This window comes from Mustela nigripes, chromosome 11, assembly GCF_022355385.1.
Source record: "Mustela nigripes isolate SB6536 chromosome 11, MUSNIG.SB6536, whole genome shotgun sequence".
NCBI classification, from domain to species: Eukaryota; Metazoa; Chordata; class Mammalia; order Carnivora; family Mustelidae; genus Mustela; species Mustela nigripes.
The window spans coordinates 21,068,636-21,086,033 of record NC_081567.1 but is presented as its reverse complement, the minus strand read 5'-3'; the positions used below and the strand labels follow the sequence as shown (position 1 = coordinate 21,086,033).

At 54.3% G+C, this 17,398-nt stretch overlaps 1 protein-coding gene and 2 long non-coding RNA genes across 4 annotated transcripts in view; 2 read left to right on the top strand and 1 right to left on the bottom strand.

The window, feature by feature from the left end:
• LOC132026819 (uncharacterized) overlaps nt 1-1,512 on the top strand; it is a 2,233-nt gene extending 721 nt beyond the window's left edge. The window contains exons 2-3 of the long non-coding RNA XR_009407007.1: nt 745-1,186; nt 1,321-1,512. This is a non-coding gene — a long non-coding RNA (uncharacterized LOC132026819). The remainder of the gene's footprint in view (nt 1-744; nt 1,187-1,320) is intronic.
• The window catches only part of SCNN1B (sodium channel epithelial 1 subunit beta), a 58,363-nt gene that overhangs the window by 11,242 nt on the left and 29,723 nt on the right, over nt 1-17,398 (bottom strand). For both annotated transcript variants that reach the window (XM_059415120.1, XM_059415121.1), the window contains exons 2-4: nt 11,384-11,702; nt 9,260-9,536; nt 6,851-7,041 (exon numbers count right to left, since the gene is read on the bottom strand). In XM_059415120.1, the coding sequence (XP_059271103.1) occupies nt 6,851-7,041; nt 9,260-9,536; nt 11,384-11,694 (779 nt within the window). In that variant the 5' untranslated portion in view covers nt 11,695-11,702. The remainder of the gene's footprint in view (nt 1-6,850; nt 7,042-9,259; nt 9,537-11,383; nt 11,703-17,398) is intronic.
• On the top strand, nt 10,473-16,926 carry LOC132026821 (uncharacterized). The gene is made up of 2 exons (XR_009407009.1): nt 10,473-10,974; nt 13,783-16,926. It is a non-coding gene; the product is annotated as an uncharacterized LOC132026821 (long non-coding RNA).

Below are 17,398 nucleotides of genomic sequence, written 5' to 3'. Positions count from 1 at the left end.
CGCATCGGGCTCTCTGCTCAGCAGGGAGCCTGCTTCCCTCTCTCTCTGCCTGCCTCTCCATCTACTTGTGATTTCTCTCTGTCAAATAAATACATAAAATCTTTTTTTTTTTAAAGATTTTATTTGTTTATTTGACAGAAATCACAAGTAGGCAGAGAGGCAGGCAGAGAGAGAGAGGAGGAAGCAGGCTCCCTGCTGAGCAGAGAGCCTGATGTGGGGCTCGATCCCAGGACTCTGGGATCATGACCTGAGCTGAAGGCAGAGGCTTTAACCCACTGAGCCACCCAGGCACCCCCAATACATAAAATCTTTAAAAAAAAAAAAAAAAGTCGAGACAGTGAAGTCCACCACCAGCTTCAGGAATCCTCACGGCAGAGCCACGAAGGAACCCTTCATCCCTACCCGCTGCGCCCCATCTCCCTTCCATGTGGTTCTCAAGCAAACCTCAGACGTCATGATTTTGTCTATAAACATTTCTAGATGTACCTTGAAAAGTAAGAACTCTTTTTTAAAAATACTGCTATTACCATGTTAAACATAACTAACAAAAATTCCTTCATATCGTTAAATAATCAGTTTGAAGTTCTAACCATCTCCTACGTGTTGATTTTTGTTTTTACAATTTTTAAATCGGGATTCAAATGAGGTTAATGTGATAGGTTGACGGGGCTTTCGAGTTTCTTCTAATCTATGGCTCCCTCCATCTGTTTTTTTTTTTTTTTTTCCTTGTCATTTGTCATATAGTTGTTAAAACAGTTCTGGCTTGACCCAGCTCATTCTCTGGAGAAGCAGTAAAGGGATCAACATTTCGCACCCTGGATGAATGAATGAATGAATGAATGGCTTTGGGCAATGCCCACCGGTGGACGAGCACAGGCTGCTGAGGAGGTGGCCTTGTCAGTAAAACACAAAAATCCTGGAACAGGACCGAGCATCTATAACCACCATCTACAGGAAATACTGGAGACAGAGGAACAGGTTCAAAGACACCAAGGAAAAGTCAACTTGTAAAATCCAGACCTTGGGGAAGTCAACAGGATAAATATCCCAGTTTCTTCAACAAACACCCTGTGAGAAAGGAAAAGGGAGACAACCTACAGATGAACAGAAACTTTAAGACTTGGGTTGCAACCACAACATGCTGCCTTTAGTTGGATCCTAACTCACACACACAGATGAGCAAAAGGTAGGACATTGATGAGCATGGACGCGACTGGATAGTTGATGGTATTGAGGAATTATTATTAGTTTTCTTTTTTTGGGTGGGATAATTGCACTGTGGTTTGGTTTAAAAAAAAAAAAAGTCTTTCTCTCTTGCAGATACATTCTAAGCTTTTTAGAGGTGAAAGACCCTGGAGTCTGGGCTTTGCTGCAGAATGGACAGGACGGGGGAGAGAGTAGCAGCTCCGGAATCGGGATGGTGCATCCATGTGAGGTCATCGTGCTCTGTTCCTTCTGCAGGTGTGTCCTCGGGCCTCTGTTAGGAATCGCTTCACGAATGTCTTTGCATGATTTTATTTTGTTTTTCTTGTCTTATTAAAACAGGAAGGAAAGGGGCCTGATTGCAACATGGTCTTCTAAGCCCCGGATTTGGAAGCCTTGACTGTGCAACTTTTAGGGGCCAGCCCGGGTTGCATAGTTCTGCATGCATTTTCTCATTCGATCCTCAAAGTAACCCCGTGGTGAGGTCAGCTGTTATTTGCCCCAGTGTTCAGATCAGGAAACCATTCCTTCCACCTGTGTCCCCCCCAAGCGCTAGCAGAACACGAGGTGGGTCCCGGGCAGGCTGCCACATCTAAGCAGGGAGATGTGAGCGCCTTACTCCATGTCTGGCCTTCGGTGTCCTCAATAGTGAAAGGGAAATCAGAACAAAATCACATTTCTTCACTCCACAGGTGTTTACTGAGGCAGATGCTGGGTTGGGCACAACGGGGGTACACAACAGAGTCCTGCCCTGGACAGTCACCGTGTAGCGGGGGGACCCGGCATGGCGAGAGCAGCGTTCTGTCCATGCTCCCCTTCCAGAATGTGCCTCTGGCTTGTCCACCTGTCTCCATGGCTGAGGCTCTCCCTGCAACAGGGTTCAAGCCACCAGCACCGGGCCCTGCTCGCCTCCTACAGGAGCCTCTGTCCTTCCCCTCTTGTTCTAGTAGTGGTCCTTCTAGTAGTCTTGTTTTAGTTCTAGTCCTTCCCCTCTTGTTCCCCTCTTGTTCTGCACGGCGGGCAGGGTGATGGTTTGAACTGTGAATTGGAGAAGGGTACACTTCCACTGGGAACCCTCCAGAAGCTCCTTGCAGTTCCAGATGAAAACACCAATGCCCTATGTTGGTCTTCCCCTCCTTGTCTGTTACACTCCAGCAGCACTCCAAGGTGTTTCCAAATTCAAGGTCCCTGGGTGCCCGGAATATTTTCCGATCCGTTAGCCCAGTAAGTGGCTTCTCCTCATTCTTTGGGATTCACCAGCTCTGAGACCGACCCCCTGCACTCTCCGGGCAAAGTCACTTCCCTCCCCAGTTACCGGATCATTTCTACCTGCTTATTCCCTGAGAGCATGAGTCCAAATTGGAAATTATCCTCTTTAGTTAACTGCTTGCTTATCAACGGCCTCCTGATTTAGAAGGTAAGCCCAGGGAAGGCAGTTGTCTGTCTTGAAGGAGGAATCACATTTGGAGGCTAAGATCCCGGGCCTGGGAGCCAGCCTGTCTGGATTCCAGTTTCGGCTTTGTCACCGAGTTAACTGGTGAGCTTGGGCTCTCTGAGCCTCGCCGGCCCCACCTGTCACGCCGGGGTAGTTAGCAGCACCCATCCCACAGGACCAAGGCGAGGGCTGGATGGCGAGCATATTGAAATACTCAGCAAGTGCTGGGTTACACACTCTGTCCTCAGAGCCCGGCCCGCACTAGACAGACACTCAGTAAATATTTGTTGGGTGAATTATAATACGGGATAAGTGGATCAACAGAGATAAGCTTGGAGGAGGGACACCTCATTCTCGCTGGGCTGTGTGTGGGCGTGTGGGTCATGGAAGGGTTCTTGGAGGAGGGGAAGCCCGAGCTGAGACTTTTAAGCATGGCTAAGAGGTAGGCGAGCAGCCTCAGGCACAGAGAGGAGAAAGGGCACATCAGGCCGGCAGCACTGCACAGGCGAAGGCCCAGAGGGAAGGAATCGCTCTGGGCGGGTACTAGCGAGTCTCATCTGCGGATGATCAGGGCTGTGGCCACGGGAGGAAGAGAGCAGGGCAAACCAGCTGAAGCCGGGCACTGTTCTAGAAGGAGAGACCCCGCCCCAGGCATGTGGGGACACAGTGTTCCCAAGAAACCGTCTTGGACATCTGCGGCCCTGGAGCAGGCGGCCGCCGCTCAGGGCGTGGCCAGACCCCCTCCTGCCCAGGGCCGTGCTCTCCGTCTCGCCGTGTGTGCCAACTGTCTGCTTGTTGACTGTGCCCTTTCCCTGGAGGGGCTGCTCCCAGCCCCTGCCGACTCTCGCTCCAGAGCCAGGCTTTTTCCCAAAACACCTTCCCGGGACAGGCGTAAGGCATGGTGGCCCCAGACCGGTGCAAAACCTCCAGAAAAGACTGAAAGGCAGAGCATCCTGGCAGGAAGACGTACAACAGCGGCGGTACTGTGTGGTAGGGGTTGGGAAAGGCTTCCCAGGGCGGAAGCTGGTTAGCCGGTCCCTTAAAGCAGTAATAAGCAGTTGCTGCTGCTGGCACATACGTGCCTCGATCTCGGTTTCTAAATACCGTTCTCCAGGAAAAGGAAGCAGAGCTCCTCAGAGAAACGGCGGCTTCTGGGGCTGGGGCATCATCAGGGGCCAGAAAGCAAGGAAGTAGACCAAAAAAAAAAAAAGAGAGAGAGAGAGAGAGATGGGGATGTGTCAGAGAGACACAGGAGCCCAACGCAAGGCCCTGCTGCTAGCCGAAGCTGGAAGAATTTGAGTAAGAAAATAAATAACGTGGGATGGGATCCCAAGGCAAAGATAGACGAGTCGGTACCAGGATAAGTGATTGAATAGCATGAAAAAGGAAAGAAGACGGAACCCTTCCCCACAGAAGAATTCCAAAGAGTCTATATTCCTGCCTCCAGGAGACCAGGAGCCAAGTGCCCCTTGCTCCCTGTCACCCCATCTCCCCCCGAGCGTGGGCTCCACTTCATGATTTGTTCCGCGTGGAAGGGAAGGCGGCCCCCACCCCGTCCCTTAACCAAGTGAGGAAGGGCAATATCCTGGGCGGCGGCGGCCCCCCCGGAGGAGGCTGTAAGGTGAGCACCTCACCTCTGTGCCCTTCTTCCCGCAAACCCCTCTAGTCTGTATAAACCCAAATCAAGGACCTCCTATAACACAGCATCTAGGTCCTTCCATCCCCACGGTAGCCCTAGGAGGCCACGGCACGATCCCCATTTTCCAGATGAGAATACTGAGGCCCAGAGAGGCCCAGAGAGGCCAAGAAGCGGGCCCAGCAGCACACAGAGTGGGCATTCAAATCCAGGCACTGTGGCATCGGGGTCCTAATGTGGCTCCCTGTTTCCTAATTATAGCTGCTGTTTCGTGAGCCTTTGTCCCGGTCCAGGGAGAGAGGATGGAGTCAGAAGGACAGTGAGGAAGTGGAGACGTAGCGTCTGGAGCCCGGCATTGGGAGGGCAGAGGGCGGTGTGTGTCCTCTGGCGCCACATCTGGGGCTGACTCGAGAAGACAAGTGACCGAGAGCAGGCTTGGGAGACGCGGGTGGGGACGGCAGATGATGATCTGGTTTTCTGATGGCCCAGACTGCCGGCTCTGCCACTCACCAGCTGTGTTGACCTCCAAGACGTTGCTTAACCTCTCTGGGCCGTGGCTGCCTCCTATAACATGGGCTGACATAAGAGTACCTTTCTCATGGGCTTGTGGCCAGGGTTAAATTAATTTTACACCTGTGAAGGGCTAAGAATAGCCTCTGACACAGCAGCAGGGCTCGATCCACGCTAGCATTATTATGGGATAGTGAGTTTCTGATCAAATGTGGGTTGAATGGCAGTAATAGCTATTATTTATTGAGGCCAGCCCTACTGTGGGCACATCACCTCATTTAATACTCAAAATACCCCCACCGAGTAGACCTGTTACTACCCCATTTCACAGGAGAGGAAAACCGAGACCCATCGAGTTTAAGCTTGTTGAGGGTCATATGGCTTTGTAAAGCAGGGCAGGGATCTGGGCCCAGTGGTCTAACCACACAGCCCAGCCTTGACCCCTCGCTAGAGCTACCCCCTGGCCACAGCCATACCACAGACGTGGCGTGGCCGACGCTGGGTGTTCTGCCTGCCCCAACACCATCTGTTCCCCCTTCTCTGCTAAGGCTCCTCTGCTTCTCTTTGGGGGGACCACCCATTCCTCACTCTCAGTCTTGGGGCCCCCACGGGACCTGCTTTGTGGAGGGTGCGAGGGCAGGAGCTGCCCAGGATGGAGCCATGCCTTGTGCACAGTGCAGGCCCCGGGGACTGAGGGTAGAACCCAGCAGACCCTAATGGACCCCTCCCCTACCTACCTCACCGCCCCACCCCGCAACAGCCAGGTCTCTCCTCACCGAGCAGAAGGACCCCAGGCTTGAAGGCAGAGGCTGACCCCTCTCTCTAGCCGAGAGGGCAAAGGTGACCGCGCCAATGTGACACGCTGGCCCACCGGCTCCCTGCGGCCTTCTGGGAGGGCTGCCAGGAGCGGCTGACCACGGGCACGCGGACCAAAGGCCACCGGCTGAGAGTAAGGGGCTGGCATCCAGCCAGCAGCCACCCACGCCACCAGCAGGACGCCTCCTGTCACCAGGGACACTGGCCTGCTTTTTTCCGCCTGCGGGCCACACCTTTCTAGCTCACACCACGCGGCCGGGTGCGCAGATCTGGCGCCTCAGGGCTCCGGAGTCCCTGGCGCTGCCTGCAGAGTGCCTGCCCCTGTGGGTCCCCCTGGCATTCGGCAGACTCTCCGTAGAGCTTCCTGGGGGCTCATGGGTGGAGAGAGCACGCAGGGGTCAGGCACCGACGCCGGGAGGGTGACACCGGAAGCCTGTCACTCATGACATGTGGCAGGACTCCATGGACTTCTCCAGGGGCCCGAGGTACGAGGCCGTGGAGCCCGGACCAGCAGGACACCAGCACGCGTGGCCCCGCAGAGATCTGGTCACAAGGCCCCGGAGGGGCCACCTGGCTGTGGCAGCTCTGCCTGGGCGGAGACTTGGGCCGCGGTCCTGCCCCAGAGACACCAGGGGCTCGGTGTGTCAGAGCAGGGGTGGGGAAGGAGGGGGGACCTGTGCCCCGTCGTAAGAGCCGCAGGCTTTGGGGTGAATGTTCTTCTCCCTCTGCCCTCCTCTCAACCTTGGGGGGTGTCCGGGATGCGGGCGAACGCTCCCAGGGCCCGGCTCTCGGTGCTGAGCTGAGCCAACTCCGCTCTCGTCCCGGGCGGGTGAGGTGGCGGGACCGTCTGGGAAGGAGAAGCGGGGCGGGGGGTGCCGCCTTGCCCGCCCGGGTCCCTCAGCCGCTGGGTGTTGGAGGCCAACGGCTCCCAGGCGCCCCCTCTGCAGCCCCCTTGCCTGGGACGTGAGGGGATCTCAGCCCATCCCCCACGAGGTACTGACGCGGCAGGGACCACTGGCCGGCCCCTCAGGGGGACCGTCCTGTGTGGCTAATGCTCCCGACGCCCCAGGGATGGGGCCTCCATGTCACCTGCCTTTTATGACATGGACCCTCCCCACAGCCCTGTCTCAGGCTCTGCCTCCAGGAAACGCGACCGGAGACCCCGAGGCACAGGACACCGTGCTGGTTCGTGGCCACGCCAGGCTGTGACGGGGCAGGGAGGGGTGTTGGGGGGCCGGGGCGGCTCTCACCTGTAGCTGCAGGGCTCGGACCCGAACAGGCAGGCCAGGATCAGCCGCTCGGCAGGGTAGCCCATCTCCGCCAGCTTGTGCGTGGGCACCTGCGAGAAGATGTTGGTGGCCTGCAGCTGGTACCACTCCGTCACGGCGTGGGTGGCGCTGGTGAAGTTCCGGAAAGTGCACGCGGTCCCGTTGAGGCTGCACTGCAGGGGCCGGGAGGGGTTCCGGTGGGCGCAGGCCGGGCTGGCTGGGCCCCCGCCACCGTCCCCAAGGGCCAGGTGCCCTTCCCCTGGCGGCCACCTTGGCACGGGGGCAAGTGGCTGCAGAGCCAGTGGGGGATGTGTTCACACGCACACGCGCAGGGCTGGGGGCTGTCCCCTCACACACGGCTGCTCGGTCACAGGGTCTCACACAGTGTCGCCGGCCTCCCGTGTACTAGCCCAGTGCCTGAGAGAGTACGCACACGCGTGCACACGCGTACACACAGACTCGCCCACGTCCTGACATCCACAGCCCCACGATGTCACGGTCACAACCACACACACTCATATCCAAACGTTTTCCCCCGCCCACATACCCCGCTGACCCACAGTCACGCTCCTGTGGCCCGGAGACAGACAGACACCCCAGGACCCTCCACTTTCTTCTTTCCTGGCATCCTTGCAGACTTCCGGAGGCGTTTCCTTGGGGGCCGTGTGGACCACGAAGGACTCAAGGCTCAAGGCTCCCTCCCCCTCACCAGGGAAAGGACCTGGGCCTTGTCAGCCTGAGCCCGGTGAGGCGTGCAGGGCCCCCCTCCCCCTCACCACAGCCGGCCCACCACAGCAGCCAGGTCACTGTTGTAGACGCTCAATGGAAGCAACCCCAGGACTCTGGCCTCGGCCACTCTGCCTCTATTGGCCCTCACAGCGGGCCTTCCTTCTGGAACCCAGGAGGCCAGGAGGAGCTTCTCCACATTCTGAGAGTCCCCTCCCCAGGGCCTGCTGCGGGCACTGTCCTTGGGCCCATTCCTGGAGGTCTCCTCTGTCCTTAGGGAGAGGACGATAGTACTTGACACTCGCTCTGTCCCAGACTGTGTTCTGAGGGCTTTCTCTTACCGCATTCGATTTGTACAGTCATCCTACTCCATCATCGTGAGGAAACTGAGGCCAGCAGACCTCCTCCCACAACACAGGGGCACGTGTGCGCGCGCGCACACACACACACACACACACACACACACACACACCGTGCACCACATGCACACACACAGGGGCCTGACCCCGCAAGCTGGGGCAGCCAGCGGGAACAAGCCTGCTTCACAGACGAGGAGCAGGACATAGGAAGCCAGGTAACAGCATCAAAAATCAGTAGGGCACGGGATCAGAGTTGGCATGGGGACTCTGGAGCCTCTAACTGTTCGCTGGTTTTGCAGAGACATACGGGGAGCCCTGACCCGGTAAAGGTCAGTGACCTCCTCCTGCGCAGTGTATGGCCACAGCCTGGGTCCCCAACCAAGGGTGACCATGTGGATCACCAGGGAGGCTGTTAATACAGATTCCTAGGCCCGTTCAGCTTCCCTGGGAGTGGGGCCCAGGGATCTGTCAGTTAGGGAGCTCCCTAGACTGAGAGGCACAGACAGGGAATCTTCTAACCCCTGGCACGCTGGCAGGCGTCCCAGCAGAACCGCCCAGGGCAGTTATGCTCTGGCACTGGACGGCACTGCGCGGCTGTGGGTTTTCACCTGCCCAGTACTTATGCCCTTGTCTTTTGATAGTAGGACTTAATTCCTTCTTCAGGAAAGCACCCTTTTCTGCCTCACTGTGTCCACCTGGTAGAGGCTGACATCACCCCAGCTCCAGGGCGCATGACCCAGGACTGACCAATCATGAGAGCGCATTCTCCAGCACACAGTGATTGGTTGCAGAATGAGCATGTGACCCAATGAGTCCCTCCCAGGACTTCTGCTGGGGCCATTGGGAAACAGGAGTTCTGTTTCTTGGGGGAGAGTGCTGAGCTGATGGGGTGTATGTCTGGCATTGCCAAGACCCTCTGCATGGAGAGAGCCTGACAGAGAGTCAAGTCAGTGGGGAGAAAAGCTGAACAAAAATAGAGAAAGGTAGTGTCCTGATGACAGCATTTGAGTGCCTGGATCCAGCCATACCTGAACCCATTCTACCCCTCACTCCATCAGCCAGTGAATACCTTGTTTTGCTTAAGCTAGTTTGACCTGGGTCAATGGCATCCAACAGTGTCTTGACTAACATACCAGCTCTTTCTATTAAAAACAAAAAAAAAATAGAAACTTTGTAAACATACAAAATGGGCACTGGCTTCCAGCCTACCTTTCCCCAACAAGACCCAGATTACTAAAGGAAAGAAACTCCCCTCAGCCTCCCTGGGTAGGGTCCGTTGCTCCAAGTGTGCTTGGGGACCACTTACTAGTCTCATGGCCACTTTGCACCCCTGGGCAGTGCAGGTCCTTCCTGGCGCTAGGCTGCTGTCTGCTGAGCCATTGTGGACGTCCCCAAAGAGGTCAAGGACCACTGGGTGGTGGGGGTTCTGCTCGTCAATCAGAACCAGCGGTGTGTCATTCCAGATGGTGAAGTTCAGGGTCCTAGTGGTGTTGGCATAGCTCTGCTCGGGAGCTAGGATCCTCTCCAGGACCGCTTCCATGAGCTCATCCAGATCCTTCAGCAAATGCTTGACTTTAGAATACCTGGGTGGGGAGGGGGCCAGTCAGGAGGGCAAGGGCAGCTGAGGGGCAGCTGAGAACAACCCCAGTCTGGGCACCCCCCCCCCCCCCCCCCAGCGCAGCTGCCAGCCACCTTGTGTGAGGAGAGTGCTGCACCCAAGCCCCTGCCTCTCTCCCCACCACAGGTGACCGTGCCTCCTTCCATCCGCCAGTTCACGTCTTCATCCACCGAGTATGCAGAGAGCGCCTACTAGGTACCAGGCATTGCGCAAAGCACAGAGGATATGAGAGCGAACAAGCCACATGCGTTCCCTTTCCTTTACGAAGTTCACACTGTAACGAGGAAGACTCCTAACAGCTCCTGGCTCCAACGCTCCAGCAGCGACTTTGGGAAGCAGAGGGAGTCTCACGAGGGAGAAGGTGGTCGGGACTGTGGGGCTGGGCTCCAGCAGCTCCTCTCAGCCCCCGCAGAGCTTCCCGTATTGGAAATGGTGACTGGTCAGTCCGGCAGAAATGTGTCCGGACCAGGGAGGGTCCCACCCACGGGCCGGTCAGCTCTGGCTGCAGGACAGCCTGCAGGAGTGTGTGTTAAAGCCTGGCCATAGACCCACGTCCTGCTACAAAGGGGTACAGCAGCCCCACCTGAGAGTGGCTTCAGCTGCGGACACCTCCTGTCCCCAGAGTGTGAAAGCAGCCACCTTTGTGTACACAGCAAGAGGAGGCTTCAGGGAGGGCGGTGGGCTGGGGGGGCGGGGGCTGCTAGGTAGCCCGGATGTCCAGAGCTGCTGTTGAGCCAGATGGGACGGGGCCTGAGGACTGGGTTCGAATCCTGACATGTCACTTGATATCTGTGTGACCTTGGGGCATGTTAGCGGCTCCGTGGCTCTGCTCTCGTCTACAAAGTAGGAGGATGAAAATATTGACCCTGGAGGGCTGTTGGGAGGATGCGGTGAGGTGAGGTCTCTACAGCATGGAGAACCGGGTCGGGCCAGCGCAGTGCTGTCCTGCGCTGACTGCGGGCTCTCTGGAGAGGCCCCAGGGATCCACCCAAGCAGGCAGGAGCCCAATCGCGAGAAAGAACAGACTTTCTGATCACTAGGCATGCAATCAGGAAGTATGAATTCCCTTCCAGGACCTTGTTTCGGGCAAGAATGTTCCCTGTGACTCAGCCACACTGGCCCTTCCTGCAGTTCCTGGAAAGCACCAGACTCCGTCTCGTCCCAGGGCCTTGGCAGCCATCCTCCACTGGGGGCCACTCTGCGCCCCACCTAGCTGGTGTCTGCCCATACCTGGGGGTGTTCTCCTCTGGCTGGCCCCCTGCCCCTCCTCAACCCCGGTCAGGCCGGCTGCCTCGCCGGGTCCTGTTCGTAGGCCTTTGCCATCACGTGGCTGCGCAGTGGCAGCTCCGGAGTCAGATCTGGCCGGGATTCCGACGCCACGGCTGTTCGCTGTGTGTCTCTGGGTAAGTTCCCTCACCTCTCTGAATCTCCAATTCCCGCCCTATAAATCTATAAATTGGGGCTAACACGGTCGTGCCCACCCCTAGGGTGGTCGTGTGGATCAGAATTACATAAATCAACCAAAACACAGACGCATGCTCTACTGACCGAGCCAGCCGGGCGCCCCTCGTTAAGCCTAGGAAGTTTATGAATTTTGAAAGGTCCTTGCTGCAAAGGGATGATGCAAACAGGAAACTAAGGAGAAAAAGAGGGAAGGGGAGGAAGGAGAGAGAGAAAGGGGGGGGGAGTAGGAGAGCGGAGAGAGATGGGGGAGGGGTGGGGAGGCAGGAATGAGGAGGGAGAGAGACAGGGGGGGGCAGGCAGGGGGAGGCAGGCAGGGGGAGCCAGCCCGGCTCTCCAGGGACCACCTACTGGAAGGGGCTGGCATTGCAGATGGTGACGGCGGGGAAGTCCATGGTCTTGAAGCCGAGGGAGAGGGACACGCTGACCTCCCAGCTCAGGTAGGTCCTGATGAAGACGCCCCACTGCCAGCAGACCAGGGAGGTGAAGAGCAGCGTGATGAGGAACCACACGGCCTTCTTCTTGGGCCCCTCGCAGATGATGCGCTTGGGGCCGTGGGTGTTGGTGTTGCTGCAGTACCACACCAGCAGCTCCTTGTACGAGTAGCCCGGGCCCTTCTGCAGCCGGTGCAGGCACTTCACCAGGCACTTCTTCACCAGCATCGTGGCGCCTGCACGGGGACCCCGCAGCCAGATCCCGCGTCGGTCCCCTGCCGTGGCCGCCCCATCCTGGTCCCCATCCCGGCCCAGGGCAGGGGCGAGGGGGGGGGGTACCTGGCCCCGGCGGCTGGGCCGCTCCCCCCCCCCCCCCCCCCCCCGCCCCCCTTGCTCTCGGCTCCTCTCCCTTCCTCCCATCTCTCCTCCAACCGTCCAACCAACCCCAAAACATTTATTGAATGCCTACTGTATACCATGCACTGACTCAGTCCCTCTGGACTCAATGATGGGCAAAACAAACAAGGTTTCTGCCCTCTGGGAATTGTAGCCTGGTGGGGGCAAGTTCCTTCTTAGGTGCGCCAGCTGCAAACTGAGGACAGTTGTACCTCATTTCCAGAACTACTGAGAGGGTGAAACTAGGTGATGCACAAAACGTGCTCAATACGGTGCCTAAACTCAGACCAAGTGCCCGATACCTTGGCTACCTTTATTTATTGTACTTATGTTTTATTTTTATTTTATTTCATTTTAAATTAATTGTTTTTTTGAGAGAGAAACCACTGGGGAGTGGGGGTGGGAGGGGCAGAGGGAGAGGGAGCACACCCAGCGCTGAGCCCGACGTGGGGCTCGATCTCACAACCCTACGATCATGATCTCAGCCGAAATCAAGAGCCTGACACTTCATCGACAGGGCCATCAGCTACCTGGTGCCCCATCAGCTACCCCCTCACTCACCTGGTGGGCGAGACAGATGTCATCAAATGATCCGCCCAAAATGCGTGGTTATGAAACATGGTAGGAAGTGGGGGGAGGGGACCCCGTGCCCTGAGCTCACAGAAGCGGTAAAGGTGATAAAGGGCCGGGTCTCCGGAGCTGGAATGTCTGCTTTGCCTGTCAGCCCCACCCCTTTCTAGCTGTGTGACTTTGAGCCAGTCACTTTCCTGGTGCCTCCGTGTCCTGCTCTGTCAGTGGGGTAATAATACCTCTCCCTCAGCGGTGGTTGTAAAGACCGAATGAAAATACGTAGCGTGTGGACGAATGCTGGGCGCCTGTCAGCTCTCATGCTTATCAAAGCACCCCCTCCCCAGGCCCGAGAGTCCCCGGAGAAGCTGAGTTAAAGAACACAGAGTTGGGGACATCTGGGTGGCTCAGTTGGTTGGACGACTGCCTTCGGCTCAGGTCATGATCCTGGAGTCCTGGGATCGAGTCCCGCATCGGGCTCCCAGCTCCACGGGGAGTCCGCTTCTCTCTCTGACCTTCTCCTCGCTCATGCTCTCTCTCACTGTCTCTCTCTCAAATAAATAAATAAATAAAAATCTAAAAAAAAAAAAAAAAGAACACAGAGTTAACTAGCTGAAGAGGAGTGTGTGTGTGTGGGGGGGGAGCTCTCGGGAGGGGACGACAGCCGTCTCTGAGCGGGAGGAGGGAGCCCTCAGGAGTGAGCAGGACCTTGTGGGCCACGTTCAGGACCCGGAGGACCCGTCTGGGAAGACACAGGCTGGAACCGGGTGAGGGCGCGTCCAGCAGCACCAGGGGCGAGCTGTGGGTTGTTGAGGAATGTCTAATCTTTCTTTCTGAGACTCTGTTTCTCACCTGCATGCGGACACAGGGTTCTTGTGAAGAGGAACCCTGTCACAGAGCCTGGCCCCTGATGGCTTCTCAGGCAGTATGCGTTTCCTCCCTCCTCCTCCTCAGACACAGAAGGAACCTGCCGCTGGAGCAGCCCAGCTCTGTCCTGGGGGCCCTGGTTGGCCAAAGGCCACACCTTCCTGAGCTGTCCTGACTCCCTGGCTGGAGTGACCCTCATCCTCCGGTCAGAGCCAGTGCCTTCCGGGGGGCACTGTGGTAGGCAGTTGAGTGGCTGCTGCTCCAGCATCCTTCCTCCCCCTCCGCCCCACCTGGGTCTGTGTGTCCTCAGGGCAATGCCCCTCCCCCAATCTCAGTTGGTGTGAGCTGCCAGGTTGACTCCACCCCTAGTCTGAGGGGTACTCACATTAACCCCAGTGGGGATTGTTAAGACTCAGTTCTGTTATTTTATACTGGTATAACTGAGGCAGAGACTTTTTTTTTTTTTTTTTTTTTTTTTTTTTTTAGCTAAGACTACTCGGCAGGTGGTATTTGGTGCCACAAATGGGGAGACTGCCCGAGAATTAAAGCCAACACAGAGGATAGCAGAGCCCAAGATGGAGAGAGTGATTTCTGGCAACATTGGAACACCTGGATCCAGCCGCTCCTGAAGCCACTTATTCCTGGACTCAGCAGGTACAAGAAGCAATATTCTTTCTTTCTTACTTATGCTGATGCAAATTGGGTGTCTGTCATTTGCAGCCATTAGGATCTTAACAAAGAAAGAAATTCACCTCTCCCTACCCTGTGTCATACCTACTTCTGCCTACTTCTCATTCCTGTGAGATGATAAGCCCTCTGAGAGTAGCAGCTCTGTATTCCTGATAAGCCCAGCATAGTGCCTGATACTCCACTGAATAGCCAAGTGGATAAGGCCAGACTTTCATATCTAAACTGAGATCTTAAACTTACTCAAGCATGTGTTCACTGCTGACCTAATTTTCTGACACAGTAATATCTCCCACCTTCCTGGCCAAAGCACTAAAGCCTTTCCCCTCCAATGCCCCTGCTCTCTGATGGAAATCAAGCTCCATGTACCTGCTCAGGCCATCATAGCTCCAAGATGGACGTTCACAGATTAACCCAACCCCCATCTTCCCCTAGAGGGCCCATTCCCTGCTCTGGGAAAATAAAGTTACAGTGATCAAAGCAGTAACAAGTCCAAGGGCACCATCAAAGTACTACGTGTTTACCATTATCGGGGCAATGCAAGGTGGTGTGTGTGTTATTTCATTCTTAGACATCATCATCCACAACTATAAACTTGGGAAGAACTGGGGCTTTGTCTCACTTTATAGGCTAGCACCCCAAAGCCTGATAGGTGAGCAGCACATGAAGCTCCAGTAAACTGCTACAGAAGAACCAGACAAAGGGCCTCTCTTTGCCGTTCTCATTTAATTAGTCTGGCTCAGCTAAGGAGAAAGTCGGCTAAGTAGGGACAGGTATTTAACCCCTGCTAATCTCCCAGATTAACAACAAGACCTTGGGCTTAGAACTTTACCAGGCAACAGTATCTGGTTAGAATTCACATCACTCTGTTTTCACTTCTTTTTTTCTGTAAAGATTTTATTTATTTATTTGAGAGAGAGAGCACAAGCAGGGGGAGCGGCAGCTGGAGAGGGAGAAGCAGGCTCCTCGCTGAGCAGGGAGCCTGATGCGGGACTTGATCCCAGGACTCTGGGATCATGACTTGAACCAAAGGCAGATGCTTAACCGACTGAGTCACCCAGGCACCCTCGCTGGGTTTCTTTCTTTTTCTTTTTCTTTTTTCTTTTTTTTTTTAAAGATTTTATTTATTTGTTTGACAGAGAGAGATCACAAGCAGGCAGAGAGAGAGGAGGAAGCAGGCTCCCCGCTGAGCAGAGAGCCCGATGCGGGACTCGATCCCAGGACCCTGCGATCATGACCTGAGCCGAAGGCAGAGGCTTAACCCACTGAGCCACCCAGGCTCCCACTGGGTTTCTTTCTAAGAGGGATCTCCTATTCATGGCAAGAGATACTGGCCTTAGCTTTCCGTTCACAAATACACTTAAGTTTTAAAAAAAAAAAAAAGGAGGTGGGAATGTTCTTAAAGAAAATTATCCAGTGAACAATACCCTGCCACCCAGTAAACGCCACGATAGGAGTAGATGAGTAACCGAAGTTGCTGAGTCCTGGCTTATCTCCTGCCTCGTTTGCTCCCTTGGGCCATTAACCAAGTAAAAATCAGTCAGTGCTACAAACAACTTTATGCTGTTCCCATCAGATTTCCCCCCAAGGTGATAGATGGTCTGTGTTTGGGATGTATACACAGCTTGTTCAGAAAGGTTTAAATCTGCTCTCGGCTTAAGCCACCCCAAACAAGCCAAGGGGAGATTGGGTCCACTCGTGGACCCGGGAACGGTGGTCATGCTTCAGAGAGTCCCGGACTGCGTCAACACCTTGGTCCGAACTGGTGGTAAACGTTCCTGACCTCAAACACAACAATGAAGGTTGTGTACAGCCGATTCTGATTTCTCCTAAGAGGAAACACTTGCTTTCAGAGACGTTTGTCCTGAGATTTGACTCTGTCTCTCGGTGGGAGGACAACTGGGAACACAGGCTCATGTCTTCACCTATTATCTGGACGAGGGGACATATAAATGTGCTTCTTATGCATTCTTCCGACCCTTCTGAACGAGAGATTGCAACCTGTGACCCTGTGTTGGGTTTGCAAATGTAGTTTTTGTTGTGGGCTAGTATTCGTTTTTAGAATTCTCACTGAGGGGTGCCTGGGTGGCTCAGTGGGTTAAGCCTCTGCCTTCAGCTCAGGTCATGATCCCAGGGTCCTGGGATCGAGCCCCGCATCGGGCTCTCCGCTCGGCACGGAGTCTGCTTCCTCCTCTCTCTCTGCCTGCCTCTCTGTCTACTTGTGATCTTTGTCTGTCAAATAAAGAAATAAAATCTTAAAAAAAAAGAATTCTCATTGAAAGATAACAGCTTTATGGAGCTATAATAATTCACGTAATTAGATATAATTCATGTAATCAGATAACTCATCCATTGAAAGTGTAGAAATCGGTGCATTTTAGTGTATTCACAGAGTTGCACTGCCATCCCAATAAATTTTAAAGCATTTTTATCTCTCCCCAGGGAAACTCTGTATCCATTAGGGTCACTCCTCATTCCTCTCTCCACCCTCCCCAGCTCCAGGGTTGGTCTCTTTAGATTTGGCTCTTCTGGACCTTTCATATGAACGGAGCCATAGCTAGTGTAGTCTTCCATGACTAGACTTTTGCACTTAGCGTTCTGTCTTTCAAGTTCATGCACCTTACAGCATGGATCAGTACGTCATTTCTTTCTTTCTTTCTTTCTTTCTTTTTTTTGCAAATAATATTCCATATCATGGAATCGATCACGTTTTATTTATCCGTGCATCGGCTGATGGATATCCATATTGCTTTAACTTTTTGGCTAGTTTGCGTGACAGCGCTGTAAACAACCCCGTACACGTCTCCGTGCAGACATATGTTTTCATTTCTGTTGGGTAGATACCTAGGTGTGGATAAACCCACTGAATCGTAGGGTAATTCTATGGTTAAGCTTTTGAAGAACTGACAGACTGTTTTGCAAAGAGGCTACAGTATTTTCAAATCCCATTAGCAGTGTACGAGGTTCCAAGTTCTTCACATCCTCTTCCACACGGTTATCATTCAAAAAAAAAAAAAATTTATTCTAGCCATCCTAGTGGGGGTAAAGGGGTAACTTATTTTGGTTTTATTTGCATTTTCCTAACAGCTAATAATGTTGCCCATCTCTTCATGTGCTCTAGGCCAATATAACCATTATGTGGCTAATATATCTTTGGAAAAATGTCTATTCAGGCACTTTGCGTGTATTTTAATTAGGTTGTCTTTTATTATGAGGTTGAAAGAGTTATTTATATATTCCATATGAGTGCTTTATCAGAGATAGGATTTGCAAAAATATTCTATTCTGGCGTTATCTTTTCACTTCCTTGAAGCACAAACGTTTTTAAAAATTTTATTTACTTATTTGACAGAGGGAGAGATCACAAGCAGGCAGAGAGAGGCAAGCAGAGTGAAAGGGAGAAGCAGGCTCCCTG